The sequence below is a fragment of the Zonotrichia leucophrys genome, chromosome 12 (assembly GCF_028769735.1).
Source record: "Zonotrichia leucophrys gambelii isolate GWCS_2022_RI chromosome 12, RI_Zleu_2.0, whole genome shotgun sequence".
Lineage (NCBI taxonomy): Eukaryota > Metazoa > Chordata > Aves > Passeriformes > Passerellidae > Zonotrichia > Zonotrichia leucophrys.
This window is the reverse complement of record NC_088182.1, coordinates 19247595-19273764: the sequence shown is the minus strand read 5'-3', so window position 1 is coordinate 19273764 and position 26170 is coordinate 19247595. Positions and strand designations below refer to the sequence as shown.

The following is a 26170-nucleotide window of genomic DNA, read 5'->3' as shown; positions in this document are numbered from 1 at the left end:
TGACAGTCCCAATATTCATATCTTTATTTGTATCAGACCTTGAAGCATTTCTCTTAAATAACCATCTTGGAATATAGAAAACTTACAGTTCATATGAATAATGAACTTTCTATGTTGTCTTTAAGGCACATATTTCTATCAACATTTCATTTTGGTCCAGAGAAGCAGTTGCATTTGAGACCAGCTATCCAGGTATCTGGCAGGTTGGTTTGTTGTAACTATCCTTATGACTGTAGACTTCAACAAGGTGTATGGAGTTCACCATCTGCAGTGCAGTGTCGTGTCTCAGTACCGTGTGTGCCCCAGGTGCACCACTGCTCTTGGCTACCTTCAGCAGGTGACTGTTGTCTTTGCAACACCCAGGAACGACAACATCCCGACTCTGCTCTTCCTGGCACCTGTAAGCACAAAGGGAAAAGTTATTTCTGTTTCATTAATTCTGGTGAAGGTACAGAATTTGTGCATTTTATTGGCACATCGGGTGTTTCGCAAATGACTTGTGCTGTAACATGAAAAATTGCTTCTCCCAGCAACAAAACCAGTTGGCAGCAGAGGTGCAAATAATTGTGTCTCTGTAAAACCTCAACAAGACCTCAAGTACCTTTTTGCTGGGTACCAACTGAGCACCACTGTGACGTGCCATCAGGGAACAGAAGCTACATGGGGTAATGCTGCACACCACATTGCCAAAAGAAAATCTTCTGACATAACTGCTGTTGTGCTGCTGTTCATTATTTTTATAGTATAAGGAACTTGGCTCCATCTTCTTGAGTTGGTAGTCAAAGGTCAAAATAAAAATCAAATCAAAGCAGCACATAGACAGAGAAGGACTGGAAAAAAGCTTTGCCTGGGCCAGCAAAACAGCCTTTGAAAAAAAAAAGTCTTTGCAAATTGTTCTGCCAGGATTATAGCTCAAGTCTAGGTGTGCTGGTTATAGAGCAATAAATCCAGTCCACCTGGGCAGAAGTCATCCCATTCTGATGTTTTTCCCGATAAATCTCTATGTTGTGAAACACTTCAATTACCCAGAGTCCACCACTCTGGAACCCACACTGGCTAAAACTGTACTTGGAGAAGAAATGTACTCCTGGCTTAGCACCCCATTCCTCCCATTTCAGGAACTACTAAGCCTTCATTGACATCTGCTGGCACAGGGTGCCCAGAGCAGCTGTGCCTGCTCTATCCCTGGAATTGCCCAAGCCAGGTTGGATGGGGATTGGAGCACCCTGGTCTAGTGGAAGGTATCCCTGCCCATGGCAAGGGGGGAAATGGGATAGTCTTTAAGGCCCCTTTCCATCCAAACCATTCCATCATTAAGTCATTCTGTAAGTGTAGGGTGAGACAGTAGGCACCTCTCTTCCCTGCAATAGATTAAACGCTGAGGACATCAGAGGGACAGTGAAGGCAGTGAGGTTTCACCTCAGCAGAGCATGAGAAGAGCTATTAAGAGGGTTGCAGTGTCACCAAGGGGAAACTGTGCATGCAGTGGGCTTTGCTCTGTGTGCATGACCTTCAGTCAGACACAGTCTTCAGTTTGCTCTCCTCTCATCCTTGGAAGCTCTGCACTTTGTCCTGAATAAGCATGACTGCTTTTTCAAGCACTTCAACTTTCCTTAACTCCAGTTCCCAACTGAGCTACTTCAAAACACCACAGCAAGAGGATTAGAACCCTTCTCTGCACCCTTACCTGGCTATATAAACCTGCCCTAGGCACTGCACAGCCAAGGGCATGATGCATTTGACAAGGGCAGACTGTATCTGACAGATAAAATTTGGAACTCCCATCAGGGGAGAAGAATAGCCATCACAGCATTTGTCAATGGGATTTAGAGGATTCACAAGAATATTTTTCTGTGTGACTTGAGAGATGCTCCTTGCTGGAGGGAAAACACTGTTAACAGGACATCCGAGACGTGTGAGAACACAGCCACAAAGCTGCCTGGTGCTGGTACTGCCTCTCAAAACAGCTTTTATACTAGAGGATGGGAGGGGATTTTTTTTCTTGCTGTATGCCTAGTGGCTTTGTACAAGACCCTGGGGTAATCAGGAAAGCATTATGAAAACAATAATAGCAGCTCTATTAAAAGCACATGTTGCTGTACATGCCCCTTTCAAGCTCTTGCAATGACAATTAAGACTGAAATTCAGGAATGGGTGTAACTTAAAAACCAGTTTATCCTACCCTTGTAACAGGGCCCCAAGGTGAAACCACAGCTCACTTCTCCTGTCTCAGCTTTCTTTGAAACCTGCATGTCGAAAGGTACTGGGAAGATCTGAGCCTCTAAAAGGTGGTGGTGGGGAACACAGAGCACAGGAAAAACAAGAGGTAAAAAAAGAATAACTCCATGAACAGAGAAGCTCAAGGCTGGACCAGTCACAGGCAAAAGCAGGGAAAAGGAGGGAAAGGAAATCGGCCCCTCTCCTATGCTGCTGTCTTCCCTTCATGGTGCCATGCAATCAAATATTTTGTGTAAGGAACTGTGTCAATTCCATACAATTGTATCAATGAATGCTCTATGCGAAGCAGCATTAAACCCCGCAGTGATGCTGAAAATGCTGAGCTGCCTCTCCTAATAGCATGCTGGCTTTGTGATTTTTTACAAAATCTTTTCAGTTGGGATTCTTTGTTGTTGGATTGCCCTTATTTGCTGTTTGCCAGGTAGAATGGTAAAGCATCTTGTAGTCAGAAAGGTCTCTGGTACAAAAATTTCAGCAAGTAAAAATATCTTCTGTGGGAGAATGTACCAGCCTGCTTCTCTGCAGAAGGATTTTTTCTTCTTGGTAATATGTTCCAGCTGTGTGAATAGCTGAAAGGAGGACTTTAACCCTACTGAGACATGGGCTTTTCCACTTGACTAGCTTCTACAGTCAGATCAACTGCTTCACAGAGAATGTTTTAACTTAGAGCTGTGAAAAATAATTCACCTCTAAGCAGTGCAAATTTGAAATGCCCAACTTCTTCCAAATGTTTCCATGCTAGACAAAAAAACTACACCAAATTTCTTTGATTCTCTTTAGATTGCATTTTTGAGCTGGACTACTTTTTTTTTCTTGTCATCTTAGCTGCCAGAGAATGAAAAGGAGTTAGAGTACAGGTACATTCAGTTCTCCTCAGTATGGAAAATGCTGCATCATCAATTCTCCCTCACAAAAAATCAGCACATCCCTTGAGTCAAGGGAGTATCTATTCCAGGACAGGTTACAGGACTTTTACACTGAAAAGCAGAGCAACAGAGTCAAGGTGTGGCTATTTCTGACCATCACTAGGAAGATGATGCAAACTGAAATGAGCTCTCAGTGATTTCTTTACACTTGCTATCTGTGCTTCTCCTGGGACAGTGTCTTCTACACAGGTTCCAAAAGAGGAGTGCCTGGTTCTTTAATGTCTCTTCATGTCAGAAGGGTTTGCTGTTTGCTCTCACAATGTTAGACTAGGTTGTGCATATTTTGTCAGAACAAAAATGGTTCCAGATGGATTCAGGATCCTATTTCTGGCACAGAACACTTGCATTTCCTCGTGCTTTTTATGGAACTGATGGCTTCACTTCCAGAACAAATGCAAATGCTACAAACTCCTTAAACAAGCACAGGACAGTCCTCATCCTGAATGGATGCTTACAATTTAATTGATGTACATTACAGCAGTGGACAGGACAATTCTTTAAAAATTTTAAAATTGGCAATGGTGTTTATCAGAGCAATTGCTTATTTGCATTTCCTCAGGCTGTATTCCCAGAGCAACAGCTCTGCTGAGGCTGTTGCACTAGTTTGCTGTGAAGCTTTGCCTCCTTGCTGAAAACTGAAGGCACTTTTTAAGCTCTGTCATTTTGGGGGAGGTTTAGGTTGGATATTGGGAAAAAAAATTCCTCACAGAAAAGGTTGTCAAACCCTGAAATACCTTCACCTGGGGAGCAGCTACAGCTGACCATGAGCAGTGGGTGAGCGCAGGCCCCTTCAGCATTAAGCTGATCCCACTCTGCTTTTGGACACCCATTTCTTTAACATAACGCCTCGGTGATCTTCATCTCTCAAACACTGCTAGCAGCTGGCACAGAGGAAGGACAGCTGCCATTAAGTTTTTCTTTACTGATATTTTACCCTGTGCCTGTCATGTGGCAGAGGACAACCTGCCTTCTTGGGCAGATGCCTGATCCTAGCTCTCCCACATTGCTGCTTGCTGGGATGGCAGAGAGCTGTTTGTCTCGGGTGGTGGGTGCCCAAGCAAGTGCTCCAGAGAACAGTTAGTGCAGAGTCAGGTATTATTCTTCATCACAAAATAACTGACTCAAAAATAACACATCCTGGTACATCTTGCAGTCAGGCTCTGAGAGCCATTCCCAACATGCTGACAAGCCCTCTGCCCAGCAATCCTCCTGGGGACTGCTTTGGAGGTTCATGGACATTGTTCTCCTCTAACTGCGTGGCCCAGGGCTGCAGCTAATCTCCCTTCCCTAGACACAGACCCTTGTTTTCAGCTAATCTGGCTCAAACCTCTGCACCACAGAGAAAACTGCTATCTCTGCTGCTCTGAACTTCTCAGAAGCAACGCTGGGGAAACACCTCCCTCCCAGCAGCACCATGATCTGTAACTTGTTTTTCCCTGCTCAACATTATTCAGTGTTTTCAATAATATAATAGAGCAAATATGCTGTAAATACTTGCAGCTCATGCATATAAGACCTTTTTCTGCTTAAAATTGGTATGTTCATCCTCATTATGATTCTTTACATCCAAATGAAAGAGGCGGCATCTGGAGTGACAGCACTCTGTAGTTAATGATCCCAGGTATTTGTACAGATATTTCTTATCATTTTAAAGCAATTTGTTCAACCAGAAAAGTAGTCAGAATGAGGATCATTATAATTAAAGCAGTTGCCACTAAAATTCAACGTTTTCCTGCAAAACTGCATATTCACGATGTTTGTGATATGCTTCAAACATGAGGGGAGAAAGTTCTCATTTTGTGGCAGCCAGGTCCAGAACAGCACCGTGGAGCCCCTACAGTCACACAGCTGGGCTTCTCTGTTATTTACAAGCTCTGCACATCAGCACTCTGCACCCACATTGTGTCGCCTCATTGCAGCCAAAATTATCTTGTCAGCGTCCTAAGCCCCCTCTTTAACTGATTAGTGTTTTAATCTTAAATTTGTCTGTAAACTTTTATTTGTTTTGTAAACCTGTATTTGGTAATACCTTACCTGCCTGAAAGAATTGATTTTTTATATTATATTGCCTTACCTAAAAGAATCAGCTTTTTATTTTATCTCTTCTTACAGTATTTTGACCCTCAAGTACTGAATCAAAATGTTAATGTCAAAATCTATTCAATTAAGTCTGAAAAGTAGCACAACCTACATGATTTTCTAGTCAAAAATAAATTAAGATATACTCAAGAGAGTCTTCTCCAAGGATGGAAGACTTCTTACTCTTTCAGATACTTCATATGCTTAGGAATGTGAAGCAGAACTCTCTTCAAGAAAAGAGAGAAAGCTATCATAAAAATTACTGAATTTTTCAGGCTTCCACCTTCTCCCTTGTCAGACATGGGCAGCACTCATCTCAACTTCCCCTTCTAAGTGGGCTGCAGAACCATTTTCTGGTTCTGCAACCATGGCTGGGTTGCAGAAAACAGCATGTACCACAGCCCTGGAAAAGGCCTCTTCAGACAGCTCCTGCCTAGAAAAACCAAGCAGGATTGCTGCTGTGCTTGGAGATCTCATGATGCATTGGGCAATTCCTCGAAATGGCTGAAACTTTAACACAAGAAGAGGATAGGGTAGGAGAGAACAGGGATAGGGTTCTGTCTGATAGACTACCCTAGATTACACTAAACTAGACTAGACTAGACTGAAATATTTCAGTTGGAAGGGATTCACAAGGATCACTGGGTCCCACCGCCTGACCCCTTTAGGGCTGACCAAAAACTAAACCTCATTACTGAGGGCATTGTCCAAATGCCTCTTGAGCAATGCCAGTTTGGGCCACCAACACTGACCCACGCCAGGACTCTGTTCCAGGGTCTGACCACCCTCTTGGTACACAAATGGCTACTCATGTCAAGCCTGAACCTTCCCTGAGTCTTGGTTAAATTCTCTTTTGGTTCTTGACCATGGATATGCAGAAATATATGGAATCTTTCCTTTGGGACTGCCCACCCTCAGTTTTGCTGCTGTTTTTCAACCATGCCACATGCCTGTATTTATTTCTTTGGACAATCAATACTGTAACAGCTTCACCACTGCAGCAACATGCACCCAGGTTTAGAGATTTCCTCCAGGCACAGGCTGCCAACATTCCCACCTCACACTGCAGGGGAATTGGTACCACAGCAATCACCCAGACAGGTAATGTGTCCTTTCATTCTGGTCCTCCCAGCACAGCCCAGCTCCATGTTTGCACCTCCCCAGTGCCTGCATTGTTCTCCTGTTCCCAGTAAGCCAGATGAACACAGGATGAGGAAACTTAGCCTAATTTGTTACACACACTAAAAAAAAAAACAACTTGCAAGTGAAATACAAAACTGACAGGCCATTTGTTGTCTTCCTGAAATCTGTCAGTAGAATTCCCACATCTCACCTTGCATGTCTATTCATTTTACAGAATTAAAGAATAGAAATCACTTGAAATTACTTGATTAAACAGCTCTTACTTGACTGAAAAAAGAGAACAAGGTGTAAATGAGCAAGGGTCACATCCGTTCCAAAAGCAATTCCAGGACAGTTTTATTTAGAATCACCTTTAATGACACTTCCATCTCTGATGAGAAGCAGTGCCCATAACTCTCCATACCCAAAACAGCCAGACTTTTGGCTAAGGGTGCACAGACTGATATACCTGCTCTCATAAGCTGGTTTTAGCTCTTGTTAGTGTTTAGCCAGGATCCCATCAGCTCATTCAAACCTACTTTATTTTAACAGCCTTACCTGTAGAAGCCTTGGTTATCATATGCCATCTTAGTCATGTCACCGAATACAGATATATTCCTGAGTTTCTTATTATTGTTGTTATTGTTCCTTCCCTTAAAACCAAAGTAAGCAGCTTGCATGTGCTCTAGTTCTTCAGTCTTCAGCTGGTACCACAGCTGCATTTCTCTGTGAATATACCAAGCAGTAGAAACAGTTTTGTGATATATGGCTGTACAGCTGAGCTGTTAGCTGACCACAGGCCTGAGTCTCTAGAGCTTAAATCTCATTCCAGGTTTGTGGTGGTGTTTGCAGGGGTCCCAGGACCAGGGAAGAGATGAGGATCTGACTCCATGTTTCAGAAGGCTTGATTTATTATTTTATGATATATATATTATATTAAAACTATACTGCAAGAATAGAAGAAAGGATTTCATCAGAAGGCTAGCTAAGAATAGAAAAAGAAGGATTGATAACAAAGACTTGTGACTGACTGGGACAGTCAGACTGTGATTGGCCATTAATTAGAAACAACCACATGAGACCAATCAAAGATCCACCTGCTGCATTCCACAGCAGCAGATAACCATTGTTTACATTTTGTTCCTGAGGCCTCAGGAGAAAAAGTCGTAAGGAAAGGATTTTTCATAAAACATGTCTGTGACACAAGTTTACTGAAAAAAAGCACTTAAACACGTGCTGAACTTCATGTGTAAGCCAAATTTGTAGAGATTTAAATAACACCCTAAAACAGGGAGTTCTTCAATAGCATAAATATTATTGTGCAAAATAATGTTGTTTTAAGTACTGTCCAGCACTCCTCAAAAAACAAACAAACAAACAAACAAACAAGAAAACGAGAACGATTTTCTTATGAGCATCAATGGATAGTTGAAAGAAATAAACCTCCAAGAATTATGTCCATTTGATTCAGGGTTTTTCCAGACTACATGTAGTAAGAAAACTCATATAAGGGTGGGATGATGTGTCAGTGCTCTAATGGACCTTCAACAGTAACATCAGGCCACAACCTGTTATGTGTGAAAAGAGTTCATATCGTCTCCATTTTATGGGATAGATTATTTCAGGAAAAAAAATTATTTTCTGTGACTTTTTGCATCACTGCTATTCTTAATGTTTCCAAAATCACCAGGCAGGTTGAAAAGATATTGACTTAAAAATGAAGGAGACAGGTAGTGTTGCGTTTGTTAAGGCATAACAGTGAGGGCATATTCCCTCACTGTCAGAATTCTTTTTTGGAAATGTTCAGAGCTGTTTTCATGCTGCTCTCTGCAACTCTGAGGTGAGAAAAAAAAATCCACCATTTCTTTTCTTGTTTTTAAAAGAAGTCTAAGAGAATCACAGACACTTTCACTGGCTGATGGGAGAAGATCAAATTGTGAGAAGTGGCGACGCTGATTTTGGTGCCATTTCTGTCTTCCTGGGATGCAATCCGGCTCTTTCCAAAGAAAACAGCAGCCATGCTTCCTTTGTCCCTTTTCTCTTCAAAACACCTGTGGATGTGGCAGTTTAGCTGTGAACATGATGTTAGTGCTGTGTGGATAGTTCACCTTAAGGGTCTTTTCCAATCCTAATGATTCTATGATTCTATTAAACACAAGATGGCACTTCAAAGATCACTAGGCATCATGCAAGGCAGGTTTGCAGGCAGAGATGATCTCTCAGGTGACCATCTAAGAGCCAAAAGAAGCAGACATGCAGACCTCAGAGTTACAGGCAAGGTGAGGAGATCCTCTCTGCTCCATAGGCGGAGATTACCTCATCTTTCAGATCTGGTCTAAGAGACACTTACTTCATTATTTCCTCCCCAAGAGCTCTCATTTTGTTTCAAGTTATCAAGCCTGCAGCTTTTTGTCAGATTAATGATTTGTGCATTCAGAAGTCAATCCACTTTTCCACCTCCATTGCCAACAGAGATGCTGCCACTCCACCTGACAAGTTTCACAGAGGGTTATGTCACTTTTTCTCTCATGACATGGATAGTTTGTACATGACTTCAATTCTTTTTGACAGAAGGGATAAGATACACAATGCCTGCAGTGCCCCCAGGTTTCCCCTTGGAGCTGGACTCTGTTGCCAATGGGATGGAGCAGCTCCTTCAGGAGACAGGGAAAGAAGCACAGGGGAGCAGGGAACTGAGAAAGTCTCAGCAAAAGGAATAATTTTACAGCCTGATGACAGAATCAGGTCATTATGTCCAGTGTGAAGGGCTTTTCTCTTGTAAGAGGAAAAATATCAAGTCATCAAAATAATGAGAATGGCTACTTTTTACAAAACTTCATTTAAAATAAATGAGTAACAAGGACTGTGATATGAATAGTCTTATAAAAAAAAAAAAGGGGGAATTCCAAAAATGTCAATTTACCTTTCATTTCAAAACAATTTATTTCATGCTACCAGTAAATACCTGAATATTATGACTGACACTAAGGACTTTTATTATTTGACACAAAAAAGTCTTTTAAGAGAAACAGAAAATCTCTATTTTGGCTACACTTGGATTTCAAATGACAGAAGTTCCCCCTTCAGCTGGTTCCCACACAGCTTCAGATAAATCACAGCTCAGCATAGAAACTTTCACTACTGTCTTCCCCAGACTCCCTCCACTCCACTGGAGGGCCTGGTGGGAGTAACCAGCAAGAAAAGGGAGAGGTAAGCCAAGTTCCTGTGGAAAGCTTTCTGCAGCAGTGACTGCAGGAGGGTGCTCTCGTGAGCACCAGCAGCCTGGCTCCAGCCTACAGGCAAACACGCTCCTGCTGACACTATCCACACTGAGTTTTTATAATGAGCTGGATTGAAAATTTGACTTTTTCCTGTTCCTGTTTATAATCCACCAATTTGTGCTCCAAGCCAGAAGACAAAATCCTCCGTTCTTCCAGCCCCATGCTGGGACAGCTTTGAGGATGCTCAGCAGATGATGAGGCCTTGGATGGCTCTGACACAGGGAGATTCCATTTCCCAGCAGTGATCAAAGAACAAAAAGGAAAAAGGAAAGAAATAGAGAAGAAGGGGAATGATTGCCAATCTTCAATAACTTGAGAAGAGAAATGCTGTGCCAGAAAATAGCTTCAGAAAATAGTTCAGCTTCTGCATAATCCTGGGTAAATCCAGATCTGCCTAGGCCTGTTGAGGTTATCTGTTACTAACAGGCATCAGGTATTTAAGTACTCTGGAATTCCAAGTCCTTCTATGCCTAAAGCCTGACCTACAAATTAAGGATTTTAAGTAATGAACATGATTGCAGTGCTGCAAGCAGCAAATCCTTTGAAGCATTTGTTATCACAGCAATGGGGTCCATATGACGTACACTCTTACACTGTTATTAAAACTGTCATCTTGACATACCTTTGAGTTCTTCTCCTCTCACTTTTCTTTGCACATTTAATCAGACAGCAAGTTAAGAAAGCCATGGACATCAGCAGAATGACAGCACAGCTCACAATGGAGGCAATCACTGCGACCTTAAAGCCAAAGGTCTCGTATTTTGATATGGCTGCAACAAAGCAAACACAGAATTGTTTCTAAGATCAGTCCATGAATTTATCTTTCCCATTTTCATTAAACCGTGCTGAAGCCTGCCTGCTTCACACTTCTGCTCAGTGAGGACTTCCACATTACTATGTGTCAAGATACCAGAGAATCTTGGCTTCAGCTTTGACCTATGCAAGCCTCAAACTGGACTATGTAAAAATCTCCTGTTTATAAGTTATCCATGAATTGTTCACAAGCATTTCACCACTGCAATTAATTAAACACAGCACCCTTAGCACTGCAGTAGCTTAAAAGCACAAGTCTGCAGATGAGCTGCAAATTCTTTATTAACAAGGACTGAAGCTACAGAAATGAATACTAACACGGGTAAATGGGCTTAAAGAAGCCATTTAGAGCAAGGACAGTTCCATGTAATTACATCCTCTTTGGCAGGCAGCAAACAATAGGTCTTCCTCAGTTTGGGGAAGAATACAGGATGGAAGAAGTGATGTGCAGGGCTGAGTGTTCACAAGGATCTGATGCTGGAATCTAGTTATCCAGACAAAAGGAGGAGTAGGAATGTGATGTGGCACAGCTAACGCAGATCTCTGCCAACTCACTTGAAGCAGTAAGCATGTCTTGCTTCAAAACTCAGCTAGTTCTCCCAATGTCACAATGACCAGTATCACAAATGGTTCAGCTGACCTCCACACAAAGTATTATATTTCTGCAGCCTCTGGGGGAATGATTTCTCTCATTTTTTCTTTTATGGTATCTCCAAAGAAGAGGTAAGAATAGCTGAGTGTGGGAGAGAGCACTAAGTGTCTGAAGAGCAGTGTATCCACTGGGGATTTGAAATTACTCGAGGTCTGAGGCACCTCAAAGCTCAGAGGTACCAAGTTTTCCTTGGGTCTACTTCTGGTCAAACTATTAGCAACCTTAGAATAAATGAGCAGAAACACAGCTAAAAGGTAGTTCATGCTGTTGCCATTCAGACACTATTTATCTATATGGTAAATTTCCCATGCAGCTGCAACAACCAAGAATTGTTCAAAAAATATCACTGTGCTTCTTTTACAGCAAAAACATTGTCAGAAAAGACTGCCAGGAGATACAATGTTCGCAAATATGTTTGCACATCAGTTGGTCATTCCCATAGTGTTGGGGTGATTTCTGATGAGGGTCTATTCCCTGATTCTCTGCTTTATGCCCCAATATGATTGCTGTGTCTTTAACGTGGGTCCGAGGGAAGGGGGAGCCTTGGGGTCCTTTGCTGGGCTTTTCCAAAGCCTCAGTGCCCCGGCGTCCGGGAGTGTGGTGCAGTCTGGGTTTTGCTTGGCTAGTTTGGGTTTTTTTGTTAGCCCAGGCGGAAATTTGTTTGGTTTTTTTCTTTGTTTTTCTTGGGCTTGGAGAGGCTGCAGCAGCAATCCTTCAGCTGCTTTTCGAGGTGAATTGGACAGCTCGGTTTTGGTCCAAGATCAGTGAGAACAAGTGCCAGGAGAAGAATTGGCCGGGCCCGGCGGGAGGGAGGGGCTGCTCCTTTTTGGCCCCAGACCTGGGAAAAAGCCCGAGCCGGGCAGGGAAAGCACACCTGCTTCACCAGGGGACCAACACCACAGACTCACTGGGTTCCCATCTGTTTGCGCCAGCTGTGCGTGAACCTTTTGGTTTTTTCTCTGAGACAGGAGCTGGCGTCATCTTTCTCCCCACCCGCCTGCCGGCCGTTGTGGGTTTTTATCTTGCTCTGGTGTTTTGGGGTTTTTTTCCGGGGCAGAGGATGTGTGTGTTAAGGTCTGACAGTTCAATATCTAGCATTTATTTACCTTTTCTCCTGTGCTGCATGGGCAATCTGTTTGCCAATAAACGGTTGGGTTTTTTCACTTTCATCCACTAGTATTCATTTCTTATTGGTGGAAAGGGATTGTTGGAACCCTTTTTTTTAGAGGAAACAATCATTCCAGAGTGTTTGCCTCTAAACGGAGACACCCATACATTCTCTAAAGAAGCATACAGCTTTTAGCTAGAGGCACATTTATTCCAGTGACATGAGATCAGGGACGAATCCAACAGAGTCTTTCTGTGTGTCATGATAATGGCATGTCAGAACATATATGGAGTGGAATTACCATCAGTGGGGCAACTTTGAAGAAAATTGAATTTGTCTTTTTCTTTGCACAGGTATCTAGGAAGAATCCTAACATCGCAGGATAGGCAGGGCAAAAGGAAGGCACTGCATCCCAGAGGGAGGGGCAAGGTTTGGGAAGAACCTTACGCTTGCAGGAGGGCACTCCGGCTGTCCACTGCGTGCTGTTCCCTTGCCAAACGCAGGTGACAATGGCCGCTCCCTCCAGCTGGCGCTCGGCGGAGCACTGGAAGGTGACCACGGTTCCCACCTCGGTGCCGTTGCCGTGAAGGACCCGCAGCGAGCCCAGCGGCGGCGACAGGAGGCGGCTGCACTGCCCTGCAGAGCAAACACAGACACAGCGCAGCGCCGCTGCCGACAGGGAAGCCATCCACTGAGGTTGCACTGACACCAGACTGTAAATCCGTCACAGTCAATGGTCAAAACAAATAGCAGACCTCGGGGCGGCCAGTGCTGGCTGCTCTGCCAAGCATCAGCCCACGGCTGCCCTCCATCAGTGCCATTCAACAGCTCCCCTGCCCTCATCCCCAGCACAAAGCAACTGATGTTGTGACATTATCTGCTCAGACTGGTACATGTTGAACACTAAAAACACTAAAAACAAGTAATTTCTGAGTAGCACGGTCCCCTATGGATCCCTGTATTGTTAGAGTCTGATTAATTTAGTACTCAGGCTGGCTGGGAGTATTCATTACGTGTCTTCCTGCACACAGATTTCCAAGATCTACTGGACTGGTCATGCAGTTCAGCCTACTTGGTAGCATCTTGGCATGATCTGACTGAAACTTCTTATCTTTACAAGAACTGCATGTCTGTTTGGCTTGGCTGAAAGGAGACGGGGGGTCAAAACCACAGGGAAGAGCATAGAAAGACATACACATATAACTTATCTCACTTTTTGAGTGACAAACTCTGCTTTACAGTAAATAATTAATTTTTAATATATTTTTGTTCATTCCGCTTTTCTATTGCTTTGTTGTTTATACAGCTGCTGTCTGAGGTGTGGAGCAGTTCTCCTCTTGGCCACCTAATGTTAGCCATTAACTTCATACACTAAATTTTATTGTCACAACATTCCTTGTTCACAGTAATTTTAAACAACTTTCAATGAGAGATGATTAAAACTACATATAACATCTAGATAACTTCAAAGGTAAAAATACTTTTTCTGGGTCTGTATATGTGCTTTGACAGAATCTAGAAACTCGGATATTTTTAACATTTACAGAATACCAGCACTGCTCCTGCATCAGAGCCCAAGTTCCCTATTTTTCACTGGATTTCCAAAGACTTGAGAAAACTTAGAGGCATAGTGCTGCAAGCACTATGATGACACATACAAAATATTAAAAGCATGTCTACAGGCAAAAAGAAATTACAGCCTCCCTGAGAACATCCTGACAGAACCACATGTTGTTAGCAAATGTATTTTATTTTGAATGCTAAAACTCCCCCCGTATCATTATTGTTGCTAAGCCCCTAAATCATACCACAGCAGGCAGGTGTCCCACCTACCTATCTCCAATTCATGCTCTTAAATTCCCTGTCCCTGGAAAACAAACCCAAAGCAATCTCAGCAAAAGACCAAACAGAAGTCCCAGTGACAATTACTAGGAATCTACTGAGTAAATATGCACCAAACACTAGCTTTGAAAACCATAGCTCTTTAATTCCATGCTGATTATTTCTCTTTTTTTTGCCACTTCTTTCAGGCACTTACTATGGCAGAAATTGGCCTCAATGACAGCAAGTATTTTCTACAGGACTGATTTCTCTTCACCTCTTCCCGCCCACATCCCATTCCTGCAACATACAGGATGCATTGGACAATTTTCCTTCTCACTCCAAATGAGTGTTACGAGTTTGGGCTTTCCTTTTTATTTTAATCACTCTGTGGTTTACCATGAGAAAACATTGTCCTAATCTGTAAAATAAGGATTTTACATATAATTGTTTGGTTTTGGGTTTTTTTTTTAATTTTACAATTTCAAGGCTATTTTTAGAGATCAGTCCACATTCTTAGAGTTCACATTGGTGACTCTTGTAGCTGCACAAGATGCAAAAAGTAATTAGAGCTGAACTGGACTTGATGCACACCTGCTAGGCCACCACATGCAGCCTCAGTAGAGGCATTCAGTATATCTGCCAGTTTACCTGGACTCATTGTTCACTCTTTGTTCTCCAAAGAACAAATAATTTGGCACTGGATCCTTTCTTTCAAGCCATATTTCATTTAATCCAGCACTGACCATCCCGAGTTACACGTGCAGCTGCAGCTGCTGGAGTGTTCTGAACCTTCCCTGCCCCGTCCTTGCCCAAGATGGTGTCTGCCAAGACATCAAACCTCTGAATGGCAGTGACCTTGTCAGCACCATTCCTCACCTGTGGGCTTTAAATTATTTTTGCTCCACTTGAGCTCTACAGAAATGTCTATTAGCCAGCATCCCCTGAAAATGTGGGCATTTCCATGCTTTGCCCTGGGCTGCAACAGCATCATGGATCATGCCCAGATGATCATTCTCATATGAACGTATTTGGGGCTGGAACTACAGAGGTGCCTCTCAATGAGAGCTACACATCCAAAACCTTCTGTACCTGAGCTGAAAGTTCATCAACAACTTCATGTACCTGCACTTGTGCAGAGGAGAAATGCTGTTCTTCTTTTAAGAGCTTTCAATACCACTTCTTCTCACTAAAGCCAAAAACTTAAATGTGTCACTGCTTTTTGCTTTTCACAAATGCATTTATTGAAATGCCCAGATGGAGCTTTGCCAGAATGACCTTTTGAAATTTCAACCAAGCTGAGATTCAGCTTCTCTGCACAAAATTTGCCCTAATTTTAATCATCAATTAACTTTTGGAAAACTTTCCTGCAAGCTCTAGTGTCCTTCACTTCCTTCACCTGTAATGTTTTCGTAGTTAGCCATGGCATTCACTTTTCTGCTGGGTTAATTTTACCCTTACATCTCCAAAGAATCATGTTTAAGTAAGCTTCCATCCTTATACTTACATAAGCAGATGGTCCATATAGACTTCTTTTTTGAATACCCTTCAGGCATGTTTATCAGACTAAATCTACTACAATCAAGAATTTTATTATTGTTTTTATCATTAGAATTAATTATATTTTTGTTTTCAGCTGAGACTCGAGTCTGAGGCTGCACTGCTGCCTGGTAAAACACAAACATTTGTGCTGACCAGATTAACATTTAAATTTGTATTTCTTTTATAAATATCTAGAAAATGTTATGTTCAGGTCTTGGTTTGCATAACTGGCACCCAGAAATTAAAAATGAAAAACTGTAAAATTGAATAAATCCCCTAATTAGAGAGCTGGAGGCTCTCTGCTCTGGAGACAGGGTGGGAGCACTGGCATTGTTCAGCCTGGAGAACAGAAGGCTCAGGGGAGACCTCAGAGCCCCTTCCAGTGGCTAAAGGGCCTACAAGAGAGCTGGAGAGGGACTTTGGAAAAGGGCCTGCAGGGACAGGACAAGGAGGAATGGCTGAAACAGGGCAGATTTAGATGGGATATTGGAAAGAAATCCCTGGCTGTGAGGGTGGGCAGGCCTGGCACAGGGTGCCCAGAGCCTTGAAATGCCCAGATGGACAGTGTCCCAGCTGAAGGTGTCCCTGCCATGGCAGGGGTGGCACTGGATGGGCTTTGAGGTTCCTTCCAACCCAAAACCTCCTCTGATTCTACAGTTCTATGATTCCAGTTTCTGCAGCTTTTTGCAGAGCAGGAGCTGATTTATGCAAACGCAATACTCAGCTTGGCCTCACGCTGAGAGGATATCCTGTGCTCAGAAAATCTCTGAATCTGATGCTGCTGTCTGGCAGTGCAGAATGGCACTGGCTACAACAAACAGGTTATTGCATATGACAAGTAACTGTCCTCAAAGTAAGACAGACACTAAAGCATAGTGTTCTCCATGAACTCTTAATTCACCCAACCTCTGGGTTCAGAAATAAGCACATACATAATTTCCAGGCAGTGAAAAATAGAGTAATGTAAAAATTAAAATAATTCAAAATATCTCTTCTCATGTACAGTGAGGATTATCTGTATTGCAAAACTGATTTGTCAAAAAGAAGAAACATACGGTTTCATTGTCATCAAGCTGTGGGTTTATGTTTTGCTGATAAGAAAAAGAAATGAGAGAGCAACCTAGGCATGCCTGCCTGGTAAACATTTCCTGTGCTCCTTCCACAGCAAAACAATGAGTAAAATCAAATACATTGCATAAGTATCTACCAAAATTATCTAAACTACACAAGTAATTACCTAGAAGCACGTTAGCAAGGCTGCCACTTGCTGTCTGTGCAGAAAGAGAGCAATCCATGTCTTTGCCTCATTATTCCCAGAGACACAAAGGGTACCCCTTTACATTGCTTACTGTTGGGAATTGATACCACTAAAATATGCTGGAATAACTAGATGCCAGAAAGAAAGAGAACACTAGGGTCTATCAACCCTGTAGAAAATAAACACCAATATTATTGCTGCAAGTCTCTTTTCCTAGAGAAGCCCACCTCAGAAACTGGTGTCCCTGAAATCACAGGCATGTTAAGCATCCACAGCAATCCCAAAGAAGAGCTCTGGGAAGAGCTCATTGTGTTAAAAAGCAAAAGAAAAGCAGCTAGAAGTGAAATATGAAATAAAGCAGATGTAGCAAAGCATCTTGCACAGAGTGAAACTGTCTGGCCCTGGCATTGGTCTCCTCACCACCATGCCTTTGCTTCCTTGCAGAGCTGGCCTCAAGTGCTGCCAGGCCTGGGTTTTTAAAGCAACAAATGGCCACCAGGATCTGATCCTCCCACGAGAAAATCCAGATGCTGGCACAGTTTTTAAAGAAGTTAGTGTAAGCATGACACCAGACCTACAGTAAAAGAGCAGGGTGAGACCTAGGCTATAGAAGCTGCAGAGATTAACCAAGGTCGCCAGCTGTGCTGCAATCCCTGGGCAGCTGCTGTGAACATGTGGGAAAGCTCTTACAGACCTGTCTGCTCTCCAGCACACAGCTATGGCTCTCTGAAATTATTTCCTGGGGGAAGCTTTGGCGGTTCAGGCGTGGCACAGAGCACATGCACCAAAACACAGCCCTCTGCACTCCCATCACTGCAGGGAGGCAGCGTCAGCCTTAGCCACCACTGCTCCAGGAGCTTCACACCCCAAATCCTGATGGAGACCTGCAAGAACTGAGCAGCAGCCACAGGACTGTTCCTCTGGGTCAGTCACATAGAGGAACACCTGGACAACTGCACAAGGTAATACCTGCAGGTACCCAAGGAACACATCTGTCACAGCACATTACCTGAAAAAAGAAATGCAGCTTATTAATATGTGGTTCTGGCACCTACCTCATATTAGCATTTCTGAATGAAAATATTCCCCATAAAACATTCCATGTTTCTATTGATCAAACTATTTTTAAAGTGTGATAGAGGGAACCCAATATCTGATGATTCTTACAGGCCACCATTAAATATTTGTAAAAACACCTTTTCAGAAAAGCCAGTTCTCCCATTAATATGTAATTTCCATGCAATTAAGAAGGAGAGTAAAAAGGTATTTGAAGAGAGTTTATTTCTGTGTTCACAAATCCATGCTCAAATAAGCTCTCTGCTCCTACCCTTGTTATAGCAGATACCTCAGGCTCACTCCTACCCACTTCCTTTATTTTATTCAATGTTCTGTTTAGTAGATAAAACTGATTTCTTGGCACATGTAATTTACAACACGCAAGGGTTCAGGTGCTGAGACTCCCACATCCATCACATTTTGGGCAGCATTGCTTTCATGGAATCACAGAATGGTTTGGGTTGGAAGGATCCTTAAAGCTCATCCCATTCCATTCCCTTCCATGGGCAGGGACGCCTTCCACTTGGTTGCTCCAAGCCCTGTCCCCCTCGTCTTGGATCCAGGAATCCAAGGGGCAGCCCCAGCTGCTCTGGGCAACTTGTGCCAGGGCCTCACCATTCCTTCACGTCACCATGGGACTTGCAACATGCGAGTCCCAGGGCAAGTGTGCCCTTTACCTCTCCCACCAGGTCCCTCTGTTCTCAGACAGGTGTTGGTGGGCACATCCTTGCTGGTGTCCTTCATTGGGCCAGTGAAGTCTGGATTTTTATAATTTCAACTTTCTCCGTTACTTTTTCCCACTACTAATGAATAATCTCTCATTCAATAAACAATTGTAACATTTCTGCAGAGGGTGCAAAGTGATCTGCTGTTTGGAAAGCCAGCCACTGAAGAAGCCAAAAGAAACCCCAGATGTATTTCCACAGGGAAAGCACATCTCTGTTAGGAGCCACGGACAGAGGAAGGCTGAGGGATGCCCCACTAGAAAAGTGGACAGGACAGAAGTTGTGTGCTGCCCCACGGGAAGCCTCCTGCAGCATCCCCGCCTGTCCACTGCCCACCCCCAACACGCTCCACTCTCCTGCACTGCCCTGCAAGACACAGAGCTCAGCCTGGCTGCAAATTTGTCTTGCCTGGCTCTGGGTTATCTGCCTGCACCAGCTCTCTGTTCTGGCTTGTGCACAGCAACAGGCACGTGCTGGGGCGCTGGACAGGGCTGATAAGAGCAGATGTGCCTGCACGATGTGACCGGTGCCTCTTGCTTCTGCACAACACTTGCCAGACTGGGCACAACCTCTATGGATGGCTGGGGCCACACTGCACTGACCTACTTGACCAAAAAAGTTCTCAAGGAGGAAGGGTCCAGAGCTGGACAAAAAACAGTTCAGTCATTAAAAATCCACCCCCAATGTAAAATTTTAGGTGGACCAGATCTGCATGCTACTTGATGGTCATATTTTAATTTTTTGCCAAAAAGCTTAAAACATAGGAATTGCATTTCCACAAAGAACTGATCTGTAAAGAATATAGAAACTTTTCAACCTTTTATCTTTGCACCCACTTTCCTGGTTTAAAACAGATGATGGAATACAGGTTTGTTATTTTTCATGGGGAATTTCCAATCACCCTGTTAAGCAAAACAAGCTGGGATGCTACAGACCTTACCTGCATTCCCTCCCCCTGGCTGGCCCACTTTAGCCTCCCTAAGTCTTTCCCAAGAGCAATCTGAAGCTAATCCTGTCCTTGGTTTGCTGTGTTAAGCTGTAAAATGCACACCACAGAGCTGTGACCTAGCATCCACAACTGTCAGCAAGAATTTCTGTGAATTGATTTTTCAGACACCAGTCTGAAAAAGTTAGCAATAGCATGCCTTTTATTATGGTGACAGAAGTCATTCGTGGGCTGAGAAACCAACAGCCAGATTTAAAACCCATCTCTGTGGTTTTATAATTTTTTATTTTGCTTCTCCCCTGGTTGGTTCTTTTCCTGAGAGAGTTTGGCTTTCCTGTTCTGGGCTTCACGCAGAGGGACGTGCAGCCAGCAGCCTGGCCACGGCCACCAGAGCAAGCTGCACAGTGCTGGGTGAGAGCCACGCAGCACCCTGCCAGGAACTGCTCAGGCACAGCAACAATTAACAGCACAAGTCAATAAACACACCTGCTTTCATCCTCCCTGCACACCGGAATTGCTGCAAGGTGGCACCAAGACAGATAAGAATCCCAGTATAAGGACAGGGAACCAGTGCATTGTGTTTGCTTTTCCCATTTAAAAAGTCAAGAACTGCAGGTGAGTTATGCACAGAATGACAAACAGCTCGAGGGAGCAGAGCAGAGGAGGGCAGCCCCATGTCCGGCCCTTCCTTTGTACACAGCTAGGGAGCTCGGGGCTACACGTGAGAATTCAGCTTCTGGGCTGAAACAGATTCAAATGAATCAAAACCTTAGTCCTAATCTAAATTTCTGCAGGTATTAAGAATAATGGGCACCAGGGCTCTCCTGCCTGTGCAAAACTGCCCCTGGTTGTGTGGGGCACCACTTCTTAGAGCAAAGTAGAACCCCTGTGACCAGTCCAGATGCCTCTTTTGACCCAGTCAGCTAGCAAAGATCTTGGAAATAACTGTGGCTGTAAGCAGAAACTTTCCTGGGTGTAATTCTGCTTTTACATGAAGGCACAGATTTCTGCTCTTCTGAACAGGAAAAAATCAGACCCCAAAACTTGCCCTTTGCAGCTCTCTGAGCTCCCACAGGCCAAATCATCCTCCTACACACTGTTCCCAGCCCACACATGCACTTAGGGAATTTTGTACACCATCCCTTCACCCTACTCAACTTCTGTCCCCATTCTGACCTCTCCTTAAATTCATTCCCAATCAAAGCTACTCTGCTTAGGAGTCTGGAATACACAAGCAGCCTTGTGACTGGCTTTATTTCATCCCAGAAATAACAATGGAATCATCTCTCCCAGGTCTATTGGAGGAAAGGCAAGCAGTTAACCCATCCCTTTCCCCAACCCTGCTTCTGCCAGCCACCACCACTCCAATCTGGGCTCAGGTAGCTGTGACTGCTGCCCCCCAGGCAGTTACTGACCCCCCTAAAGATGCTGCTGGGCCAAAGGGGCTGTGCTCTGCTGCAAAGGCTCATTTGTAATCCAGGCACCAGCTCAACCCCTGCCCCTGAGACCCTCAGCAGACACAGGAATTGATTTATTTTAGGGAGCAGTTGCTCATTCTGCAACTTCTGCATTTCTCTCTGTCATCTGACAACCAAATGAGAGGCAGACGTTCATGCAGACTGCAAAATCACCTCTCTGCCAATCCTGATCCACTTGGCCAGTCAAAACTGTTCTTTAGAATAACATGCTTGCTCATCTGCAGCTGCATTTCAAAGACAGCGAGTCGATAAAGTGCCGAAACAAGAACCGACAATTCTCCTATGTGTTAGCTTGTCTCCACCATAATATTGAAGGCAAGACTCTACAGTGCACATAAAAAGTCAGTGGCAATCACGATTAGTAAGCAAAATCACGCCAATTCTATCATAGTTATAAATCTCTTTGCTGTAGAGTTGCAGTGATGCTTAGGGATGCTCTGCTTTTCTAGGGGAAAGGTCCAAGGATCTCCTGGCTCTGACACAGTGGGAACAGCAAAACTGGCAGCAGTTTTGCCCTTTAAAATAGACTACACCACCCAGAAAATGCTGGGTTATCCACTGTCATTGGGGTGCTTCTGTGTTTTAAGACTGACTTGTGATTTTTCAAATTTCAATGTTTTGGATCCAAAGCATTCAGCTCACCTTATTCATTAGCTGAAATTCAGATGTCTACTAATAGTCTGTCTCTCTATCCTAGGTAATTTCAGAGTAGCTAGGACAAAGCATTGGAGAATACCACAGGGAATAATCTTGCACTGTGGAGGACTCAGAAAACCCAAAAGCTGTCTTCCTTCTCAATTTTGTACTGTTTAATGACAAGCACAAAAATCCTTCTCTCAAAGCAGTATCAATGCCTGGTGCAAATGCCTAACCATCCAGATTAACTCCTTGCAGTACAGGAGATAAAGCAAATTACCAGACATTCTGCAACTGTCACTTCTTTTACATTACTTAATACAAAGTTTGACTTTGAGGTCATGGATTAACAAGAAAGGAGAAATAACTCCGGAGAAATGACAAGCCCATATATTCCAAGTTGTATCACCTTCTGCCCTGTGGAAATGGAAATTTGGGATCCAGGTTTTCTTCTGCAGCCTAAAAATGGAACCACATGTGAGGATCGCAGGGACAAGGTGATAAAATTCTATGCGGCCGTACTGCAGAGCAGCAGCGCTCCTGGCTTCCAAGAACAACTTTGTTTTTGCTGTCCTGGAAGAGCAACTGTAAGTTCTTAGTTAGCTAATTTCAGTTTCTGCACTACCAAGAAAACTCCAGAAAAAATAAAGTTGCTCACAACAAAAGAACAGCTTAAGTCACACCATTGGTACATCCACCCCGGTGCCAGCATCCCACCACGGCCACCCAAATCCAGGCTACAACTGAGCCAAAACATGCTGTCCTGCCCCTATCCTGCAGCAAACTGCAACTTCTATCTGTTCTAAGCAAAAGACCCTGTCCCTTTCTTTCAGTGGTGTCTGCTAGATAATTCCTTCCACAATTAGGTCTGAACAGAGCATTCACTGCAGCCTGCAGCATTTCCCACCTCACAAAAACTCTCCCCTTCCCTGGAAAGTGGAGGAACAAGGCAGAACCACAGACAACAGCCCAGCAGTGAGACCTACTAATTAAAAACCTGTCATAATGAGTGTTTCTGCCAGATCCTGCATTTATTGTTCCTCTGTCTGTGGCTGCACTGATGTGTTTGTCAATGCATCTCTGTGTTGGCAGCAGTACATGCTACCTGGTCTGAAAGAGCTACAGGAATTTTATTTTTAATTAAGGAATGAGAGGAACCACAGCAAAAAAAAAACGTATCACCCTGGATAACTCCCACTTCAGCAACATAAGGACTAAAAATAATTATATGCCTTTGTGTTTCTCTCTCGTTTTCCCATTTCGCCCAAAAGACCCCGGTATAATCTGGACAGCTTCAGGGGCACCAGTACCTCAGTGGCACAGGCTGACAACAGCAGCCATGGCAATCCCCACAGGGCAGGAGAGTGCTTGGGTCACCCGACACAAGCCTTTCAGGATCTCAGAGGCTTTTCCAGAGAATTTACTGAGCCTGGCAAGCACTGGTTGATGAGTGTCCACAGAACACTACCACAGCATGACACTGTAAACGCTGCTGTGACAGCACAACAGCCACAGTACAGAAGGCTTCTTCTCAGCTCCAGACATCTATTGTGCTCTTCCCCTACACATTTGCTGACCTTCCCTCGGGGTAAGCCCGGCTCCCACAGCTCCTCAGGGAACCGCATTGCTGACCCTCCCCAGTCTGAGGGTGGGATCGTTCTCCCTGCTCCTGTCAGTCCTTCAAACGAAGGCAAGACCAGGAAAAGTGCAGGGTGTTTGAATCTCACAGCTGTGTCTCAGGAAGCTCTAAGACCTCTAAATGCTACAGGCATCAGGGCTGTACTAAGGAACTTCCTTTAATTTCTCTCTCATTCATGCGTTAATTCAAATGGAAATCCTGCCACATTTTTTTCATCCTCTCAGAAGGAACATGTGAGGGAGTTTATCTGTGCAAATCTTTATTATCACCTTATTGCTCATGGTCTGAAATAATGTAAGGGGGTAGTTAGCATCAAAAAAGATCACCAATAAGGACAGGATGCAATGAAAGATACTGTATACTGTGCAACAATTGGCAGCAAACATTGACGTATAAATAACACGGTCACATTTAGATGAACAAGAGTTTATTTTAAAATTATACAAGTAGCCATCGTTTTAGCTATCTAAACTGCTTAGGGTTGCCACCAGTACATCCACCTGACTCAATAGTTCCAAATGGTTTTTTTGCAAAGGTGAAATTGCACCATGGAAAAGCCCCATGAAGCAGCAGAGAGGGTGAAGAGCCGACACCTAGCAAAGGTCTGGCAAAGCCCTGGGTGCTCAAACATCACTGCTGGTCCTACAGCCAGTGCAGCACAGCCAAGCCCTCACCCAGCATATTCCAGTTTAGCACCTTACTGAGAGCTCCTGCTCCACAGTTTTGGTGTAGTTGGCTTGAAAAATGGTCTTTTTCGTTCTGGCTGGAGACGTGGCTCAGAGGTGCCAGGTCTATAGATATCCACGGGATTAATTGGGGGTGGATTTCTAATTTGAACACCAAATAGTTTTTGGCAGATTAGCATTCCTCGCTGTTTTGTCACAGATCTACACAAAGCAAGATTAACCTACACAGAAACAGAAAGGCTGAGTGTAACACAGGACATGCCACTTCCAAAACTCATTTTAGTGTGGCCAAACCCAGTCCCACAAGACTTTGACACAACATAAAAAGCAGCTAAAGATACATTATTTAAAATAAGAGAAAAGTCAGTAATTAGCAACACTATCAGACTAGAGCAACAGGGTTTACACTTGGGTTTGAGTTAATTCTCTAAGCCCATTTCCCAGAACTTGTTTAGTGTTTTCAAATTAACCGCTATATTAACTCAAATTAAACAGCCAAGCACATTCAGAAGATACAATTTAAAGCACTGCTGCTAGCATTTAGCTAGTAGATAAAATACATTTGCCGATTTCCATAGGCACAACAAATTCAGATCATTAATGAAGTCTCTTAGAACTTCACGAGCCAAATAAATCGCAAGGATATGAGAGAACAGGCTGCACACGAGAAGGAGGTCTCTGGATTTCAGCAGCACTCAGCTCCGCTTGCATTGAAGCCAGGGAAAAGCCCAGCTACTCTGTGATCTGAAGAAAAGAGGAAGAAACCCCCGCAACCAGCAGGTCATGGCAGCTGCACCAAGCTCTAGCATCCGTCCATCTCACCTTGGTCCTGGACTGCACAGGTGGCTGTGGCTGGGAATATGCATCTCCTGCTGCCTGGGCCAGCAGGTCCAGACCATGGTTCTGCTCCCTCCAGGCCCAGACACCCACCAGCGCCACAGCCCTGCGCAGCAAACGTGTCCCACCGGTTCAGACCCTCCCTCACCTCACATCACCTCCAAATTATGGAACCCACTTAAGCCAAAGAGGTTTTAAAATAATTTTATAGTCTATGCAATTGAATTGGGTAAGAAAACTTCAGGGAACAGAAAGACAAGAAGGAAAAAGCTTTGCTTGATTTCTCGTTCCACCCCTCCATGTATTAACATATTCCATTAAACCACTGATATCTTAATTTCCTTCCCAGCCCGATGATACACATCCAGGAGCGATGTCCCTGAGAACCAGCACTCCCTTCTGCCCCTATGCACTCGTCCCCTGCGCCGTGGCCATCCCAGCGACTGAACCCCAAACTTGTATCACTGACCCGCAGCGCCTCCTCTCTGGGACCAACCACCCTCCCCAGGCCCCGGCAGCCCCGGGTGAGCCGCTCGGACGCTCCGGAGCGCGGCTGCTGAGTGCAGCCCTGGCGGCTCGGCGCCTCCGCCCGGCCCACCGTCCAGCACCGGCCCCGCTCGGCTTCCCGAGTGCAGCCCCGGCAGAGCTGCCCAAGGGTCGCCGGGACCCGCCGGGACCCCCGTGCCGAGGCGGCTCCGGGACGCCCGTCTCGAGGCGTGCCCGAGAACTTCAGGGTGCGGATCACCGTCCCCTCCGCGCTCCGCGGCTGCAGGCGGCACGGAGCGGGACGGGAGGGGCCCCTGCCCGGCGCGGGGTTCCGGAGCTGAGCGCGAAGGTAATGCAGCCCCGGCTGGGGTCTCCCGCGTCCCTCCCCGGGCACGTACAACATCTCTGTCCAGGCATACCGCATCCTGCCCCGGCCACCCCGCATCCCTACGCGGGAGGGATCCTGCACCCTGACGGGGGTCTGGCGCTACGCCCGCTGACATCCTCCCTCCCCTCTGCTGCCACGCAGGAGGGAACTTGCGCGAGGAACGACGCGGGACCACACTCGTACCTGCGTATCCGCGGGGGCCGCCGCCGTCCCGCCCTAGCGCGGAGGTGCGCGGCGCGTCCAGCCCGGGTGTGCTGGCGGCCGGCATGGCTCCGCCGAGCGCCGCCGAGCCCCGCCGCGCCGAGCCGCCCGGCAGGTGCACCGCACCCGCACCCGCCCGCCCTACGCCGGGGCCGGGCCGGGGGGAGTAGCGCGGCACGGCCCATCCCGGGCAGCCCCGCCGGGCGCCCGCCCCGCGGCCCCTCAGCGACAGCGCGGGGCGGGGAGGAGGGG

General features: G+C 45.0%; 1 protein-coding gene across 2 annotated transcripts; it reads right to left on the bottom strand.

Annotated features, from left to right (window-relative positions):
- On the bottom strand, nucleotides 1-26139 carry SUSD3 (sushi domain containing 3). 2 transcript variants are annotated; one of them, XM_064724114.1, is made up of 5 exons: nucleotides 25901-26139; nucleotides 12667-12855; nucleotides 10269-10416; nucleotides 6924-7091; nucleotides 1-398 (listed from the first exon to the last, which is right to left on the bottom strand). In XM_064724114.1, exons 1-5 carry the CDS (start codon nucleotides 25983-25985, stop codon nucleotides 185-187), a joined length of 804 nt encoding a protein of 267 aa, XP_064580184.1. In that variant the 5' UTR covers nucleotides 25986-26139; the 3' UTR covers nucleotides 1-184. The 2 variants fall into 2 exon arrangements, with proteins under 2 accessions (XP_064580184.1, XP_064580185.1); XM_064724115.1 differs by lacking the exon at nucleotides 6924-7091.
- Nucleotides 26140-26170: the final 31 nt, after the last annotated feature.